This window comes from Coregonus clupeaformis, unplaced genomic scaffold (genome assembly GCF_020615455.1).
Source record: "Coregonus clupeaformis isolate EN_2021a unplaced genomic scaffold, ASM2061545v1 scaf0090, whole genome shotgun sequence".
Lineage (NCBI taxonomy): Eukaryota > Metazoa > Chordata > Actinopteri > Salmoniformes > Salmonidae > Coregonus > Coregonus clupeaformis.
The window spans coordinates 433612-453430 of record NW_025533545.1 but is presented as its reverse complement, the minus strand read 5'-3'; the positions used below and the strand labels follow the sequence as shown (position 1 = coordinate 453430).

The following is a 19819-nucleotide window of genomic DNA, read 5'->3' as shown; positions in this document are numbered from 1 at the left end:
CTGGTAAGGTACCGGTCAGCTGCTCCACACCGGAGCCTAAGCGGTCCGCTTCAACGATGTCCGGTCCAGCTCCAGCCAGCGGGGCCAGACCGGACCAGGGGCGCCACGGGGGGATGGTGGAAGGGTGGTGGTCAAGCCCGGAGCCGGAACCGCCTCCGAGGAGGAATGCCCACCCAGCCCTCCCCTGGTTTGTGTACGTTTAGGCGCGGTCGCAGTCCGCGCCTTTAGGGGGGGGTACTGTCACACCCTGGCTCTGGGACTCTATATGTTGAGCCAGGGTGTGGATAGTCTATATGTTGTATTTCTGTGTTGGCCAGAGTGGTTCCCAATCAGAGGCAACGAGTGTCAGCTGTGGCGGGTTGTCTCTGATTGGGAGCCATATTTATAGAGGCTATTTTCCCACAAATGTTGTGGGATCTTGTTCTGATTTGGTTTGTGTTATACCGTAGACGTCACGTTATCGTTTTGATCGTGTGATCATTCTAAATAAATAATATGTTCACCTTCAACGCTGCGCCTTGGTCCGCTTCATCATGTGTCAACGATCGTGACAATTCCTAAATATTTCAAAAACTAAAAGCATTGTATTTGGGACAAATCATTTACTAAACCCTAAACCTCAACTAAATCTTGTAATGAATAATATGGAAATTGAGCAAGTTGAGGAGACAAAATAGCTTGGAGTAACCCTGGATTGTAAACTGTCATGGTCAAAACATATTGATACAACAGTAGCTAGAATGGGGAGTATTCTGTCTATAATAAAGCGCTGCTCTGCATTCTTCACAGCACTATCAACAAGGCAGGTCCTACAGGCCCTAGTTTTGTCACACCTGGACTACTGTTCAGTCATGTGGTCAGGTGCCACAAAGAGGGACATAGGAAAATTGCAATTGGCTCAGAACAGGGCAGCACGGCTGGCCCTTGGATGTACACAGAGAGCTAACATTAATAATCTCTCCTGGCTCAAAGTGGAGGAGAGACTGAAATCATCACTACTTGTTTTTGTAAGAAGTGTTGACATGCTGAATGCACTGAGGTGTCTGTTTAAACTACTAGCACACAGCTCGGACACCCATGCATACCCCACAAGACATGCCACCAGAGGTCTCTTCACAGTCCCCAAGTCCAGAACAGACTATGGGAGGCGCACAGTACTACATAGAGCCATGGCTACATGGAACTCTATTCCACATCAGGTAACTGATGCAAGCAGTAGAATCGGATTTAAAAAACAGATACAAATACACCTTATGGAATAGCGGGGACTGTGAAGAGACACACACATTGGCACCTACACGTACACATGGATGTTGTATTTTAAATATGTGATAGTATCAAATAAAATAAAATCACATTTTATTGGTCACATGCGCCGAATACAACAGGTGCAGACATTACAGTGAAATGCTTACTTACAGCCCTTAACCAACAGTGCATTTATTTTAAACAAAAAAAGTAAAAATAAAAAACAAAAAAAGTGTTGAGAAAAAAAAGAGCTGAAGTAAAATAAAGTGACAGTAGGGAGGCTATATATACAGGGGGGTACCGTTGCAGAGTCAATGTGCGGGGGCACCGGCTAGTTGAGGTAGTTGAGGTAATATGTACATGTGGGTAGAGTTAAAGTGACTATGCATAAATACTTAACAGAGTAGCAGCAGCGTAAAAAGGATGGGGTGGGGGGGCAGTGCAAATAGTCCGGGTAGCCATGATTAGCTGTTCAGGAGTCTTATGGCTTGGGGGTAGAAGCTGTTGAGAAGTCTTTTGGACCTAGACTTGGCACTCCGGTACCGCTTGCCGTGCGGTAGCAGAGAGAACAGTCTATTACTAGGGTGGCTGGAGTCTTTGACAATTTTGAGGGCCTTCCTCTGACACCGCCTGGTATAGAGGTCCTGGATGGCAGGAAGCTTTGCCCCAGTGATGTACTGGGCCGTACGCACTACCCTCTGTAGTGCCTTGTGGTCGGAGGTCAAGCAGTTGCCATACCAGGCGGTGATGCAACCAGTCAGGATGCTCTCGATGGTGCAGCTGTAGAGAAGTGGCCTGAGGGAACACACTAAATGTATTGGGTAAAATGTTATGAAATGTAATGTCATGTAATATTTTAAATTGTATATAACTGCCTTAATGTTGATGGACCCCAGGAAGAGTAACTGCTGCCTTGGCAGGAACTAATGGGGATCCTTTACAAATACATGTAACGAAATGTATTTATAGCCTAAATTAGGCCTGATTATTTGTGTTAAGAGAAAATGTAAATGTGATCAAAATTGGTTTATATTCAAACTTCGGGTGGCTAGGCTACCTAGACCTTATCGATTCCAAATTATTGACTGGAATTAATCAATCAACACAATAGTGATTACATACTTTGTGAGTATCTTTTTAATTACAGACGCAAAGGCCCACACAATGCAACCCCGCATACAGCAAAACTCAGCCCTGTTAGTTCTATTGTCCAATCAAAGTTGCCTATTTTTTATTTTTTTTAAACCATATGACCCGATTTACAAAAAACATCTGCTCCCATCATAGCCCATTTAAAACCGTTTTTACAGTTGATTTATTACTAAGGGGCTTCCATACTAATGTATTATAACATAGATTTATTTGCACTGGGACAGGAAAAACACAGCAGTGCACTTAAAACAAGAGTTTGCACGTATGAGGAGTCGACTATATCACTACTTCCCAGAAGCTACAATTTCAAACAATATCATGAATGAGCAACATTGGGTCAAAATGGATGAGAAATACTCTTGGACAGATGGAAGGAGATATTTTCTGGAAAGTATGCTATAAATTTTTTTTATAAATAACATCAGTCAGAACATTCTGTCATCACCCTGAGAGACATTCCAAAACAAACGACCAGATATCCCTGTTTCTAATGACGTGAAAACATCAACAGACGTTGAACGGCAGATCTGTGAGATTCCCATAATACAGTGGGGGAAAAAAGTATTTAGTCAGCCACCAATTGTGCAAGTTCTCCCACTTAAAAAGATGAGAGAGGCCTGTAATTTTCATCATAGGTACATGTCAACTATGACAGACAAAATGAGAAGAAAAAAAATCCAGAAAATCACATTGTATGATTTTTTATGAATTTATTTGCAAATTATGGTGGAAAATAAGTATTTAAGTGGGAGAACTTGCACAATTGGTGGCTGACTAAATACTTTTTTCCCCCACTGTACAGGCACTACTGTTTGTTTACTTCCTAAACTTTTAATTAAAATCAAACTTTATTTACACAGAACATTTTACTAAAGTAAATCCATCATGTATTTATTTATCTGAAACCCAGAGCATGAATGATCCAGAGTTGCTCTCCTTTCCTAAGAGTGTTGTCCACATCCTGCCTTGTTATTCCCATCTGCTGACAGGAAATCTCTTTGTCCTAATTGTCTTTCTTCTTTGTGTTTTCATCCTGTTTTCTTCCTTTGTGGATGTTTCTCACGTGCGTCAGCAGGTTTACCTTCTGAATGAATATTTTACCACAGACTAAGCAGCCATATGATTACTCTCCTGTGTGAGTCAGTTTATGCTTGGATAGGTTCTGCTTGAGACTAGCTTTTCCTGCAGTCACCACAGCTAAATGATTACTCTCCTGTGTGAGTCCGTATATGTGCAGTTAGGTGCTCCTTGCGAATGAAGGCTTTGCCGCAGTCACCACAGCTAAATGGTTTCTCTCCTGTGTGAGTCAGTATATGTCTCCTTAGGTCCCCCTTCCGAGTAAAGCTCTTCCCACAGTCACCACAGCTAAATGGTTTCTCTCCTGTGTGAATATTCATGTGCCTGGACAGATGTCCTTTTTGTTTGAAGGTCTTGCCACAAAAGGGGCAGGTGCAGGGTTTCCCACCGTGACAGAGTCTGACATGGGCTTCCAGTTTACAGGTGGAGTTGTACTGTTTTTTGCATAAGTGGCATTCACCGAGTCTCTTCTTGGTGAGAGTCACATGCCTCTGCAGGTCAGCTTTCAGAGAAAACGTTTCACCACAGTCACGGCAGTGGTGAGTTTTTATAGATGTGGTGCTGGGTTTGGAACAGTGATTCCCCAACAGTGGGTTCTGATCCAAAGTTGGGCTGCTGTCAAGTCCTACTGGGTCGCTGCTTATGGCTGAGCTGTGGCTGGAGGCATTGTTTTGATTACCTGGAGGGTCACAGGGAATGTCAAGACCCTTTAGGTGGGTCACAGTGCCAAAAGGTTTGAAATCCACTGGTTTAGAGTCACTCTCTCTGTTCTCCACAGTCTGGGTTTGGGGAAGAGTCAAGGACTGAAGTGGGTCCTCCTGATCACATTCACTTTTCACACCGGAAGGAGTGAATTTGAACTCTATGATGTCAGGCTCCAGCCCTTGAAGCTGCTCTTCCTCCTGACTGGTCCTGAGTTCCTCCTGTTCCTCTTTAATCTGTGTGGGCTCTGGGTCCTCCTGCCCCAGACTGGGGCTCCACTCCTGCTCACAGTGCTGCTGCTCAGGGGGAACCTCCTCTTCAGAGACAGAGAGCTGCAGGGAGTCTGGAGGGAAGGAGAGGAGGAGCAGAGGTTATCTATACAGACTGTAGACTAGCTGAGAAAACACAACTCCACCATATATACATCTCAATGGAGTTGAGATGAGTGCCGGTGGAGTGTACCTCCGACTACATCGAGTCCCTATCACTTAATATATCAGTCGATACTTGTAAAAATGTCCATTCTTTAATGTCTACCTTGTACCTATGTTTGACCTGTGTACCTGTGTTATTTTCTTTGGGTGTTGCAATATGTAGTTTTTGATTTTTAAAAACTATGTGAAGTCTGTGAAGTTTGTCATTTAGCAGACACTCTTATCCAGAGGGACTTCCAGTAGAGAGTGAATACATTTTCTTACTTTTTTCTTGCTGGTCCCCCCTGGGAATCGAACCCACAAACATGGCGTTGCCATGCTCTACCAACTGAACCACACGACTTTAAACATGCACTACACAACCAAATGTAGAAAAAGTCAAAGGGTGTGAATACTTTATGAAGCTAGCTACAGTGCCTTCAGAAAGTATTCACACCCCTTGACTTTTTCCACATTTTGTTGTGTTACAGCCTGAATTTAAAATTGATTACATTTAGATTTTGTGTCACTGGCCTACACACAATACCCCATAATGTCAAGGTGGAATTATTTAACCCCTTTGTTATTGGATGGTATATCAATACACCCAGTCACTACTAAGATAAAGATGTCCTTCCTAGCTCAGTTGCTGGAGAGGAAGGAAACCACTCAGGGATTTCACCATGAGGCCAATGGTGACTTTAAAACAGTTACAGAGTTTAATGGCTGTGATGGGAGAAAACTGAGGATGGATCAACAACCTTGTAGTTACTCCACAATTCTAACCAAATGACAGAGTGAAAAGAAAGAAGCCTGTACAGAATACAAATATTCCAAAACATGCATCCTCTTTGCAATAAGGCACTAACTTAAAACTGCAAAAAAAAAGTGTGTCAAATAAATTTACTTTATGTCCTGAATACAAAGTGTTATGTTTGGGGCAAATCCAACACAAGCACATCACTGAGTACCACTCTTCATATTTTCAAGCATTGTGGTGGCTGCATCATGTTATGGGTATGCTTGTCATTGGCAAAAGACTAGGGAGTTTTTTAGGATAACAATAAATGGTATAGAGCTACGCACAGGCAAAAGAGGAAAACCTGGTTCAGTTCACCTTTCAGCAGGACAATAACCTAAAACACAAGGCCAAATATACCGCCGAAATTGTCGCAACCCCTATTACTAGCCTGTTCAACCTCTCTTTCGTAACGTCTGAGATCCCCAGAGATTGGAAAGCTGCCGCGGTCATCCCCCTCTTCAAATGGGGTGACACTCTAGATCCAAACTGTTACAGACCTATATCCATCCTGCCCTGCCTTTCGAACGTTTTTGAAAGCCAAGTTAACAAACAGATCACCGACCATTTCGAATCATGCCGTACCTTCTCCGCTATGCAATCCGGTTTCCGAGCTGGTCATGGGTGCACCTCAGCCACGCTCAAGGTCCTAAACGATATTATAACCGCGATCGATAATAGACAGTACTGTGCAGCCATCTTCATCGACCTGGCCAAGGCTTTCGACTCTGTCAACCACCGCATTCTTATTGGCAGACTAAATATCCTTGGTTTCTCAAATGACTACCTCACCTGGTTCACCTACTACTTCTCAGATAGAGTTCAATGTGTCAAATCAGAGGGCCTGTTGTCTGGACCTATGGCAGTCTCTATGTGGGTGCCACAGGGTTCAATTCTGGGGCCGACTCTTTTCTCTGTGTATATCAATGATGTCGCTCTTGCTGCTGGTGATTCTCAGATCCACCTCTATGCAGACGACACCATTTTGTATACATCTGGCCCTTCATTGGACACTGTGTTAACAAACCTCCAAACGAGCTTCAATGCCATACAACACTCCTTCCGTAGCCTCCAACTGCTCTTAAACACAAGTAAAACTAAATGCATGCTCTTCAATCGAACGCTGCTGGCACCCGCCCACCCGACTAGAATCACTACTCTCGACGGGTCTGACCTAGAGTATGTGGACAACTACAAATACCTAGGTGTCTGGTTAGACTGTAAACTCTCCTTCCAGACTCACATTAAGCATCTCCAATCCAAAGTTAAATCCAGAATCGGCTTCCTATTTCGCAACAAAGCCTCCTTCACTCATGCTGCCAAACATGCCCTCGTAAAACTGACTATCCTACCGATCCTTGACTTCGGCGATGTCATTTACAAAATAGCCTCCAACACTCTACTCAGCAAATTGGATGTAGTCTATCACAGTGCCATCCGTTTTGTCACCAAAGCCCCATATACTACCCACCAGTGACCTGTACGCTCTTGTTGGCTGGTCCTCACTACATATTCGTCGCCAAACCCACTGGCTCCAGGTCATCTATAAATCCCTGCTAGGCAAATCCCTGCCTTATCTTAGCTCATTGGTCACCATAGCAACACCCACCCGTAGTATGCGCTCCAGCAGGTATATCTCACTGGTCATCCCCAAAGCCAACACCTCATTTGGCCGCCATTCCTTTCAGTTCTCTGCTGCCAATGACTGGAACGAACTGCAAAAATCTCTGAACCTGGAGACTCTTATCTCCCTCACTAACTTTAAGCATCAGTTGTCAGAGCACCTTACCGATCACTGCACCTGTACACAGCCCATCTGAAATTAGCCCACCCAACTACCTCATCCCCATATTGTTAATTATTTTGCTCATTTGCACCCCAATATCTCTATTTGCACATCATCTCTTGCACATCTATCATTCCAGTGTTAATACTATTGTAATTATTTTGCACTATGGCCTATTTATTGCCTTACCTCCATAACTTACTACATTTGCACACACTGTATATATATTTTATATTTTCTGTTGTATTTTTGACTTTATGTTTTGTTTTACCCCATATGTAACTCCGTGTTGTTGTTTTTATCGCACTGCTTTGCTTTATCTTGGCCAGGTCGCAGTTGTAAATGAGAACTTGTTCTCAACTGGCTTACCTGGTTAAATAAAGGTTAAATAAAAAAAATATACACTTGGAGTTGCTTACCAATAAGACATTGAATGTTCCTGAGTGGCCTAGCTAGTTTTACTTAAATCGTCTTGGGAATCTATGGCAAGACTTGAAAATGGCTGTCTAGCAATGATCAACAACCAACTTGACAGAGCTTGAAGAATTGTAAAAAGAATAATGTGCAAATATTGTACAATCCAGGTGTGCAAATCTCATAGCGATTATGCAGAAAGCCTCACAGCTGTAATCGCAACCAAAGGTGATTCTAACACAGGGGTGTCAAACTCATTTTAGCTCAGGGGCCACATGGAGGAAAATCTATTCCCAAGTGGGCCGGACCGGAAAAATCATGGTATATATAACTTAAAAACAACAACTTCAGATTGTTTTCTTTGTTTTAATACGATCAACATACAACATAAAGCTGGAGCCTGAGGACAGTGTGTCCAAAATAGTACAAGCACAACATCACTATTAATCATAAAACACGTCAAGTTTATTTGAAAATTCGAAAGAAAAAGAACACACAAACACACAATGCCTCAGTGATTAACAGAACTGTTTCACAGATCACAGAACTATATCAGGGTGTCATTTCTCAGGCAGAAATGTAGATAAAAATAATGAAATCCTGTTCCCCCAAACAAGTGCAAGAACCACAGAGTCAAGAATAGGTTAAATATACAAATAAAATAAAATCAATTAAAAACAATAGCACATCAACATAAAAACATATAAACATAAATCTGAAAGCGTTGCTCAAACTCCCGTAACAGTCCAGTTATTTTATAAATAAATAAATACATAAATTGGTCATTTAGCAGACGCACTTATCCAGAGCGACTTACAGGAGCAATTAGGGTTAAGTGCCTTGCTCAAGGGCACATCGACAGATTTTTCACCTAGTCGGCTTGGGGATTAGAACCAGCGACCTTTCGGTTACTGGTACAACGCTCTTGTCTGCCACATGTTGGGTCGCGCACACATTTTTCAGACAGGGGAAGTGAGCTGCATCACCACCGGCAAGTTGCATCTCCCACAATGACAGCTTCAACTTGAAAGAACGTATGCTGTCATAATACTGCGTGACAACTTTGTTGCGCCCTTGCAGCTGTTTGTTCAATTTATTCAGGTGCTATGTAACATCCACCATAAATGCAAGGTCCTGCATCCATTCTGCGGAATGAAATTCTAACACTGGTTTGCCCTTTTCTTCCATGAACTGTTCAATTTCTTCTCGTAAATCAAAGAAACGCCTCAGCACAGCACCTCGGCTTAACCATCTTACCTCAGTGTGGTATGGCAGGCCATAGATGTGGTCTTTCTCTCTGAGAAGGCTGTCAAACTGACAGTGATTCAGGCTTCTGGATCGGATGAAATTAACAGTTTGGATGACCACCTTCATGACGTTATCCATCTTTAATGACTTGCAACACAAAGCCTCCTGGTGCAAAATACAGTGAAAAGTCAAAAATCACGTCCTCCATTTGCAGATTGCACTTTCTCTCTGAACTTTGTCACAACGCCTGCTTTTTTCCCGATCATTGAGGGCGCACCATCTGTAGCCAGGCTGACAGCGCGGGACCAGTCCACTCCGACCCTGTCCAGCGCGCCCGACGAATGCGGTAAAAATATCAGCTGCTGTCGTTGTATCTGTCATCGGCACCAACTCCACGAACTCCTCGTGACGGTCAATGTGTCATCAACTCCGCGGATGAAAAAATGGCCAGTTGTGCAACATCTGTAATGTCCGTGCTTTCATCAATTGCAACCGAAAAACGCAATAAATGACTTTACTTTTTGCTTCAACTGGCTGTCCAAATCCACTGAAAGATCGAAATCCTGTCTGCAACTGTGTTTCTTGTCAGGCTGAAATTTGCAAAAGCCTGCCGCTTTTCAGGGCACACAATCTCCGCTGCCTTCATCATGCATGTTTTTACAAATTCACCCTCACTAAATGGTTTTGAAGCCACTGCGATTTCATTAGCAATGAGGTAGCTAGCTTTCACTGCAGCGTCACTGATGTCTCGGCTGTGAGTAAACACAGACTGCTGTTTCTTCAGACCCGCCAACAGTTCATTCACCTTCTCTCATCTCCGCTGTCCTTGAAAGTTGTCATATTTGTCGGCATGAAGACTCACATAGTGGCGACAAAGGTTATATTCTTTCAGCACTGCAACATGCTCTGAACACACCAAACATACAGCTTTCCCATTCAATTCCGTGATTAAATAGGATGACCATTTTTCTTGGAACACTCTGCACTCTGCGTCCACTTTTCTCTTTTTTGACAGAGAAATATTGGGGCAATGAGGGTGCCAAAGCACATAATGTTAAAAGTAGAAGGCGTAATAAATATCGCGGGCAAAACAAAGTAGCTCATTGGCTGCACGTGCTTGACCTACTTGCTCTGCCCCGGTATAAACAGTTTGCTTGCTTAACACAATTGCTATTTCGCCATCCAGTGGACGCAATTGGAACAGCAGTTTATTTTATTGAAAAATTGCAGCGCATTTTTATACTTAAAAAAAAAAAAAGTTATATATATATATATATATTTTTTTATCATCTCGCGGGCCGGATTAAACCCGTTTGCGGGCCTGATTTGGCCCGCGGGCCGTACGTTTGACACCCCTGTTCTAACATGTATTGACTCAGGAATGTGAATACTTATGTAAATGAGATCTGTATTTCATTTTCAATAAATTTGGAAACATTTCTAAAAACATGTTTTCGCTTTGTCATTATGGGGTATTGTGTGTAGATGGGAGAGACAAAAAGAACAACATGTGGAATAAGTCAAGGGATATGAATACTTTCTGAAAGTACCTCTTTTCCGTAGTGGTATCTCCGGTGTGATCCGCAGCATTCTCCGTAGCCGATCATTCTCCTCCTGGTACTCCACTACCGTTTTCTCAACTGCCCCGAAAATCTCCACAGCAGCCGCCGTTAAACGATCATTTAAAAACACACGCAACAACTGTAGTTTAGACATTTTCAGTCGAATGAGAGCTGGGTAACCTATTTAGTTCAGACAGTGGGTATTTCTTTACTCCACACGATGAATGCAAAATCAAAACAAACTCGTCTCCAATCCTACTTCCGTGTTCTAGTCAAGGAAATTTTGAAAATGCCTTGGTTTTAGTGGGTGGCAAACCCAGAAACGCACAACAGCGCCGCCAGCTGGATGGGAGTTTAACTACTGTGCAAGAAAGTTTACAGATCAGTTGTAAAGGGAAACCATAACTAAATGTACACAAACAGTTGCTATCATAAGTATAGGATGCTCTGGGATAATCAATTTTTAAATCAGGAGTCGACTGTATATCATTGTTAATTTTGGCAGATATTTTAGATTTAGTTTTAGTCAGGGGTGAAAGTAAGGCGGTAGGGTCCGGAATACCAGTAAAATATGAGCCTATCACAATAATTAAAACAAAATGTCAAGAAAACTGTAGGCTATTACACACATATTTATCATTACCGCATGTCAGAGGCATTAACCATTTGCGAATGGTCTTGAAAAACGGGTGGTATCGCCTACGCTCCTAAACGCGATGTGGTTCTACGATAACACTGACATTTTGCCAAGGCAGAGATGAGTGGCGGATACCGAGATGCACGTGGGGACAGCTGTGAACGCATACATTCTGGCCCTAATGACGATCGCCCAATGTCATTACACTTTTTGGTGTTTTGTGTAAAAGATGTCTCTTTCCATTCACCACTGTTTGGAGGCTGGAAATACAGTCTGTTGCGAGTGGATGAACATCTGCAGGTTGCCTATTAAAGGAGCCCTTTTGAAGTGATTGTTTGACTATCAGATGAAAACATCATGACTGGTTGTGTTTATGCCACAATAAAAGGTAAAACATTTTAAAAGTGAAATGACAAATCTTTACAACGAGGTCCACAGAGATCCTATTGAATTAATAGGGATTCTATATGTAATTCTATGATTAGGCCCATAACATTTTTTTGGTGCACGCACAATCGTGTGCACACATAGGAGGTCCTGTACCGGGAAGAAATTAAATCTGCTTTCACCCCTGGTTTTAGTATTCAAATATATTTAATATAATGCAGATTTTGGTTTTTTGCCCCTGCTGAAAACGTCTATATCGGTCCGCTAATAAAGGACTAGTAAAGGCCCAGTGCACTACATTGTTAAAACCTTTAAACTAAATGTATTTGATTGTTTACCAGCATTTCTAATTTGAGTCTGAAAATTCTGTCCAAAACAGTTAATCTGATATTACTTGTGGAATATAAAAATACTTGCTTGATATATGTTTTCCAGTTTCTTGAAATACTTTGCAAATGAAACATTTCTGTGAAAACTGAAACGGTCTATTCATTCCTTTTCCATTTTAGTAGACAATCTTATTCAGAGCAATTTACAGTAGTGAATGGATACATTTTCATACTGATCCTCCGTGGGAATCGAACCCACAATCCTAGTATTACTAGCGCCATGCTCTACCAACTGAGCCACATCATCACAAACCACTTGAAGTCTCAATGTACTCAATTACTATATTGTGCATTGTTTTTCTTCATGGAGATGGGAAGTCTACAGGTACAAACCTAGATGACCAGCCTATGTACAATACAGCAACGTACATTTACATTAAGTGTTTTGTAAGGATGGTAAATTAATACTGCACAAAAAGTGGTTGTTTTCCATGTTATTTGATCAAGAAAATTATTTAATTTGATGTGGATGCTTTGTGTCTTTGCCCACAACTTTGCACCTTTTGATGTAAATGTTTGAGGACAGGGTTTTGTTCTTTTTGGATTCCATTAGATTAACTATCGCAACTACTCTGTAGCTCAGCTGGTAGCGCACGGCGCTTGTAACGCCAAGGTAGTGGGTTCGATCCCCGGGACCACCCATACACAAAAAAAAAAACTGTAAGTCGCTTTGGATAAAAGCGTCTGCTAAATGGCATATTATTATTATTATTATACTGAATCCTGCAAGATACTGTTCTTAATTTTACAGCTACCTTTTTTGCCAAAGCAGAGATTCTGAAAAAAAAATATTTTGCTCTTGCTACAGACATCTATATCGGTTCGCTAATACTAGTTAAGACCAAGTGCACTTAAAATGTATTAAAAATCTAAACATATAGCCCAACGTTTGTAGAACAACTAAAGTTACGTTAATAACTCTAAATTAAGCATTAAGGAGTACCTATTTATGTGTTAACCGCTCAACACAGAATAGCCGCATGTGCACACTCCCTCAAATCGTTTGGAGAAAATATTTATATTTTATTCAGCTTTGTTCAAATGTATTCTTCATACTATAAAATAATGCCACGGAATTCTAAGCAAATCTTGTCTGCTAAATGAACTAGTGTAGCCCACAGCCATTTGGCATAGCCACATCAGGACCTAACATAAGGACAACTCAGAGTATGCTATTCTGTTCTTCTGAAATAGACAACATTTTCTTCATATCATGCTTCTTTAGACCTGTCTAAAATAAATAATGGATTTATTGTGAAGGTGTAGGCTACATTACATGGATTTATTAGACTTTTTTAAATGTAGATGTTCCAAAGGTCTGCATCAGTGTCTTGTAGGCTACCTGACCGGTCGCTCCTACCAAGTGGCGTGGCGAGAAGCTGTCTCCGCACCACGTGCTCTCACCACTGGTGTCCCCCAGGGCTCAGTTCTAGGCCCTCTCCTATTCTCGCTATACACCAAGTCACTTGGCTCTGTCATATCCTCACATGGCCTCTCCTATCATTGCTACGCTGACGATACACAACTAATCTTCTCCTTTCCCCCTTCTGATAACCAGGTGGCTAATCGCATCTCTGCATGTGTGGCAGACAAATCAGTATGGATGACGGATCACCACCTCAAGCTGAACCTTGGCAAGACGGAGCTGCTCTTCCTCCCGGGGAAGGACTGCCCGTTCCATGATCTCGCCATCACGGTTGACAACTCCGTTGTGTCCTCCTCCCAGAGTGCGAAGAGCCTTGGCGTGACCCTGGACAACACCCTGTCGTTCTCCGCTAACATCAAGGCGGTGACCCGATCCTGTAGGTTCATGCTCTACAACATTCGGAGAGTACGACCCTGCCTTACACAGGAAGCGGCACAGGTCCTAATCCAGGCACTTGTCATCTCCCGTCTGGATTACTGCAACTCGCTGTTGGCTGGACTCCCTGCCTGTGCCATTAAACCCCTACAACTCATCCAGAATGCCGCAGCCCGTCTGGTGTTCAACCTTCCCAAGTTCTCTCACGTCACCCCGCTCCTCCGCACACTCCACTGGCTTCCAGTTGAAGCTCGCATCTGTTACAAGACCATGGTGCTTGCCTATGGAGCTGTGAGGGGAACGGCACCTCCGTACCTTCAGGCTCTGATCAGTCCCTACACCCAAACGAGGGCATTGCGTTCATCCACCTCTGGCCTGCTGGCTCCCCTTCCTCTGCGGAAGCATAGTTCCCGCTCAGCCCAGTCAAAACCGTTCGCTGCTCTGGCACCCCAATGGTGGAACGGGCTCCCTCACGACGCCAGGACAGCGGAGTCACTCACCACCTTCCGGAGACATTTGAAACCCCACCTCTTTAAGGAATACCTGGGATAGGATAAAGTAATCCTTCTATCCCCCCCCCTCAAAAAAAAAAAAAATTGAAACAAGAAAATAAAAAATTAAAATTGTAAAGTGGTAATCCCACTGGCTATAAGGTGAATGCACCAATTTGTAAGTCGCTCTGGATAAGAGCGTCTGCTAAATGACGTAAATGTAAATGTTGTGTGGAAGCCAGGAGATGCTAAATGTGTTTATGTTAATGAATGGTCAATTACTGTGAGACCGACAGTTATTTGCTTGACAATCACCGGCTGATTAAATTTCGTGACCGCCACAGCCCTATCCCTGACGTGCCAATGCTTTACATTTACAGTTTAGTCATTTAGCAGACGCTCTTATCCAGAGCGACTTACAGTTAGTGAGCGCATACATTTTTCATACTGGCCCCCCCGTGGGAAACGAACCCAGAACCCTGTCGTTGCAAACACCATGCTCTACCAACTTAATTTTTATTTTACCTTTATTTAACTAGGCAAGTCAGTTAAGAACCTATTCTTATTTACTGAGCTACACGGGGCCCCAAAAAGGAAAATGGTAACTACATGTAGACAAACAGTGGTTATCATAAGTATAGGATGATCTGGGATAATCAAATTCTCAGGGTCGTCTGTATAACAATACTCCATAAAATATTAAATCAATATCATGAATGAGCAGCATTCGGTCAACATTTATGAGAAATACTCTTGGACAAATTGGGGGAGATATTTTCCAGAAAGTAAACATGTTTTAATGTATGAATGGTCAGTCAGACCATTCTCTCATCACCTGAGAGACATTCTAAATCAAACGACCAGGAATTCCTGTTTCTAGTAACCTGAAAACGTCAACAGACTGTGAGCTTCCTAACAGAGGGCTTGCAGTTGATGTACGACGTATCCTGGCGGCCATGTTGGAAGAGCACTGCATTAATTCTTCCGACAACAACTGCCGAGTGGCTGCCCCAAACCGCATGATAACAGTGCCTAAAACTAGTTGATTCATCACCACTTTTCTGTGGAGTAGTTGGCTGCTCTAACAAGGCAGGAAAGACAACAGGAAAAAATATGTTGGTGATACCTATGAAATTGTCACGCCCTGGCTCTGGGGACACTGTTATGTTGAGCCAGGGTGTGTAGATCAATGTGTTTTGTTCTATGGGTGCTATTTCTATGTTGGCCAGAGTGGCTCCCAATCAGAGGCAACGAGTGTCAGGTGTTGCTGGCTGTCTCTGATTGGGAGCCATATTTATACAGTCTGTTTTTCATTGGTGTTTGTGGGATTTTGTTTCTAGTCTGTTTATGGTAGACCGTGAACTGTCACGTATCGTTTGTTGTTTTGATCGTGTCTCTTAATAAAGAGTATGTTTGCCTGCAACGCTGCGCCTTGGTCCTCCTCTCTGTTAGACGATCGTGACAGAAATAAGACTCCTAAACTGTCAGAATAGCGCAGAAACCTTTTTGCCCATCAAGACCTTAACCCAGATAGCTGTCAGTACAGGGTCTGCTACAATCATTTCATCATTGGTAAATCAAAGTCTGATGGATTTCGAGTTTAGTTCAGCTGTTATGCAAACCAGGTGTTAACAACAACACTACAGTAAGTTAGCCAACATTAGTTAACTAGATAGCTTGTAGTCTTAGCATGTGACGCCATAAAAATATACCTTTATAACAAAGGATTTCATGCCTCAATCATCGCATTTGCAGACTAATTCAAGCCTACTATTCCTAATGTGATGAGTAGATTGGATAGTGATCATTTAGGCTATGAATAAAACGCTTAGTGGCATAGGTTTATAGGCTATATCTGAGACATTTATTACCTTTGCACGGGAAAATGTGGACTTTGATAAAAAAATGTCAAGCAATTCTACTACACATTATATGACAGGAGACATTAGCAGAATATTTTTTTAATACGATGGTAGCCTAGGCCTACTGACACTGACAACAGATCAATAAAAAGGACCTTGCCTTGAATGCAACCATGTAATCCAGGCCGAAAAGGGGTCCTGACAAAAATGAATCTAGCTTTTGTCAAATTAACGTCAAAAGTAATTTTACTACATTTAAGCTAACCCTATTCCTAACCTTAACCTAAATATATCCTGCTACGTTAATTATCCTAATCTGCTACGAAATGTCAAATATTACGTTAATTTGACAAATACTGGATTCCTTCTAGCCATGACCATGAAAAGGAGAGACGCAAATTGTATGATATGACGTCCATATAGCCTGGAGGACATAATTGTCCAAAAAAAAACTCCAGTGGTTATCATGTATTCATATAATAACCCAATGCTAATTTGTGGAGAACTTTATTCATAAGAGGGAAAATGTATGGACATTGGACAAAGGCCTCAACGGGATAGGACAACATGCTGTGTTGACTATTGGTTGTTCGAGCCCAACAATAGATTTAAATCTTTATATGACACTAAAACACCTGAATGAATTAAACACAACCAAACACTTAAGAGCCCTGATGGTATAGGTGACCTAAAAACATGATATTCTAACATCAGGTGCGCTTTTCATTTGTTTATGGACTACTGTAGGTACACAAGCTGACCTCTATCAAGACACCCACGTCGAACTGGATTCCCCCTGTGAAGATGAGCAATGCTGCAGCAGCATCAGTTTCTACTTCCACTTTGTCCTTTTCCAGATATGAAAGGAGACATCCCTCAGTTATACGAGATGGTCGTCATATGCTGTGCTTTGGACTACCTGAATGATTCTGTTGTGCCATTCGAGTAGAGCGCACCTTCACCTTGTTGTCATGACAAAAGTGTCACCTTAAACCGTACGAATATATAAAATGTAATTTGGAACGTGTAGAAGACTATTGTTTATGATATTGTAAACATACTGTACTTTAATAATACGCTATATTGTTGTATGGGTGAAATGCAAAGTATTGTCATCTATTGTCATGATCCCTACGTCCTGAGTCTGTTCCTGCCTGTGTTGCCGTTTTTCTGCTCGATATCTCCTGTTTCCCGAAGGTTCCTGAACGCACCCTGTCCGGTTGCCGGGCGACGTTGCTAGGCGGGTGATCTCTCGATTACCCGCACCTGCGTCTCATCAGCCTCGGCACACCTGGTCCTGATCATCACCCCTTCTTAAGCTCTGACCTGACATCCATTCCCTGCCGGATCGTTAGCCATGAACAGTATGTTTGTCAGCGTATCAGCCTCTGAGTTACTAGCGTTAGTTTTGTTGTTTTGCACCTTGTTGGCTTGCCGTGTACTTACCTCAGTTTGTTTCTATGTATAGTCATTCTCCCGGAACCTTCACCCAACCCCTGCCTGGTTGTCGGCGGCTGCCGAGCCATTATTGGATCTGCCACTTCACCTCCACCAACTCATCTCCGCCGCCCGCTCTGTCCCCTGGATTATTCTGCATCGTTTTTTTGAATCTGTTAATAAATACTCTCCTTCGTTCAACTCACCTTGTCCTGGTCTGCTTCTGGGTTCTGGCTTAGAAAACCATGACAGAACGATCCGGCCAAAAATGAACCCAGCGGACCTGGACTCTGTTCGCCATGCCATTACCCATCAGGAGAAGATGTTGGGACAACACAGCACGGCGCTACAGGAGATAGCGTTGTCAGTTTGGAACTTTTCTACCAGTCTGACGAAGATCCAGGCTCAGCTCAATTTGCCGGTGGAGAATCCACTACCGGTTTCACCCATCTCGCCTGCCGCTTCTGGAGCTGTGCCCTTCCGTGAGCCCAAGGTTCCGACGCCTGATAAATATGAGGGGGAATTGGGAAGATGCCGTTCTTTTCTTATGCAGTGTGGATTAGTGTTCGATCTACAGCCCCACTCGTATGCCACAGACAAGGCTAGGATAGCCTTTGTCATTGAATTACTGCGTGGTAGAGCTCTGGAGTGGGCTTCAGCCGTATGGGAACGACAGGACACCTGCATGGCTTCATACCAGGAGTTCACGGCAGAGATGAGGAAGCTGTTTGACCATCCAGTCCGAGGTAAGGACGCAGCTAAGCGCCTGTTTTCTCTTCGCCAAGGAACTCGCAGCGTTGCCGACTTCGTTATCGAATTCAGGACATTGGCTGTGGAGAGTGGTTGGAATGAGGAGTCACTGCAAGCGGCCTTTTACCAGGGGCTGTCGGAGCAACTCAAGGATGAGTTGATCTCCTATCCGGAGCCTAGTGACCTGGACAGTTTGGTAGCCTTGTCTATTCGGGTGGATAACAGAGTTCGAGAGAGAAGGAGGGAGACGCAATGGGGCCCGTCCAATCAATCAGCTTCTCAGTTTCCAGTCGGGTCAGGAGGTGTACCAGAATGCGTCGATCATTGTCCACCACACAGGATTAGTGGAGAGGTCCTGCCTCCAGATTCTGAACCCATGCAAGTGGGGCGGCACGGGTTAACCAAGGAGGAGCGCCAACAGACGTAAGACCAACCGCTGCCTCTACTGTGGTAGTTCGGGACATTACATCTCCACTTGTTCCCAGCGGCCGTCAAACTGCTCGGCTCGCTAAAGTTGGGAGGACTTTTAGCGAGCCAGTTTCAACCTCTCAATACCCCTGTCAGACCCCGTTTCCCGGCTACCCTCGCGAACAGGAATCAGAGTTTAGCGATTAACGCTTTCGTCGATTCAGGTGCCGATGGAAGCTTTATTGATGCCGACGTGGTGGAACAGCTGGGGCTTTCCAAGGGAGCGATTACCGGAAGCCATTGAAGCTACCACTCTGAACGGCAGTAGTCTGGCACGTATCACGATGAGGACTGAACCGGTTAAGATGCTGTTGTCAGGGAATCATTCTGAGGTTCTCATTCTTCATTCTGCCTTCTTCCCATGTTCCTCTGGTCCTTGGATACCCCTGGCTGAAAGAACACAATCCCACGTTCGATTGGGTGACTGGCAAGGTAACTAGTTGGAGCATTGATTGTCATGCTAACTGCCTCAAGACTGCCTGTTCCCATTCTGTTCCCAGTCAGGTGATTGAGGCTAAACCCCCAGATTTGTCCCTGGTTCCCGAGACATATCACGATTTGGGGGAAGTGTTCAGTAAGCAGAGGGCTCTGTCACTCCCTCCCCACCAACCATATGATTGTGCCATAAACCTGTTCCCTGGAGCTGTCTATCCCAAGGGACGGTTATACAGCATCTCCCGACCTGAACGTGAGGCTTTGGAGACCTACATAAAGGAGTCCCTAGCTGCTGGTCTCATTCGTCCCTCGTCATCTCCCCTGGGGGCAGGATTATTCTTTGTGAGTAAAAAGGATGGCTCTCTTCGACCTTGTATTGATTATCGGGGGTTGAATGATATCACGGTCAAGAACAAGTATCCCCTGCCCTTGATGAGCTCTGCTTTCGACTCCTTACAGGGTGCTACTGTGTTCACCAAGCTGGACCTACGCAATGCGTATCATCTGGTCCGGATCAGAGAGGGGGACGAGTGGTTGACTGGTTTCAATACACCGATGGGCCATTTCGAGTATCAGGTGATGCCGTTTGGACTGACCAATGCCCCAGCAGTGTTCCAGAGTATGGTGAATGACGTCCTGAGAGATATGATCGGTCTTTTTGTGTTCGTTTACCTGGATGACATTCTAATCTTCTCGAAGGAGCCTTCCAGCCACGTCCAGCATGTCAAGCAGGTTCTGCAGCGATTGCTGGAGAATCGCCT

General features: G+C 43.6%; 1 protein-coding gene across 1 annotated transcript; it reads right to left on the bottom strand.

The window, feature by feature from the left end:
* Positions 1–3189: 3189 nt before the first annotated feature.
* Positions 3190–10648, bottom strand: LOC121563444 (endothelial zinc finger protein induced by tumor necrosis factor alpha-like). Its single transcript, XM_045213225.1, has 2 exons — positions 10390–10648; positions 3190–4522 (listed from the first exon to the last, which is right to left on the bottom strand). The coding sequence occupies exons 1-2, from the start codon at positions 10553–10555 to the stop codon at positions 3606–3608; spliced, it is 1083 nt and encodes a 360-aa protein (XP_045069160.1). The 5' UTR covers positions 10556–10648; the 3' UTR covers positions 3190–3605.
* Positions 10649–19819: the final 9171 nt, after the last annotated feature.

Coding starts and splice junctions, on each gene's coding strand:
- LOC121563444 (XM_045213225.1), bottom strand. CDS start 10,555: ATGTCTAAACTACAGTTGTTGCGTGTGTTTTTAAATGATCGTTTAACG. Junction 4,523..10,389: donor GATACCACTACGGAAAAGAG/GTACTTTCAGAA, acceptor CCTTCCCTCCAG/ACTCCCTGCAGCTCTCTGTC.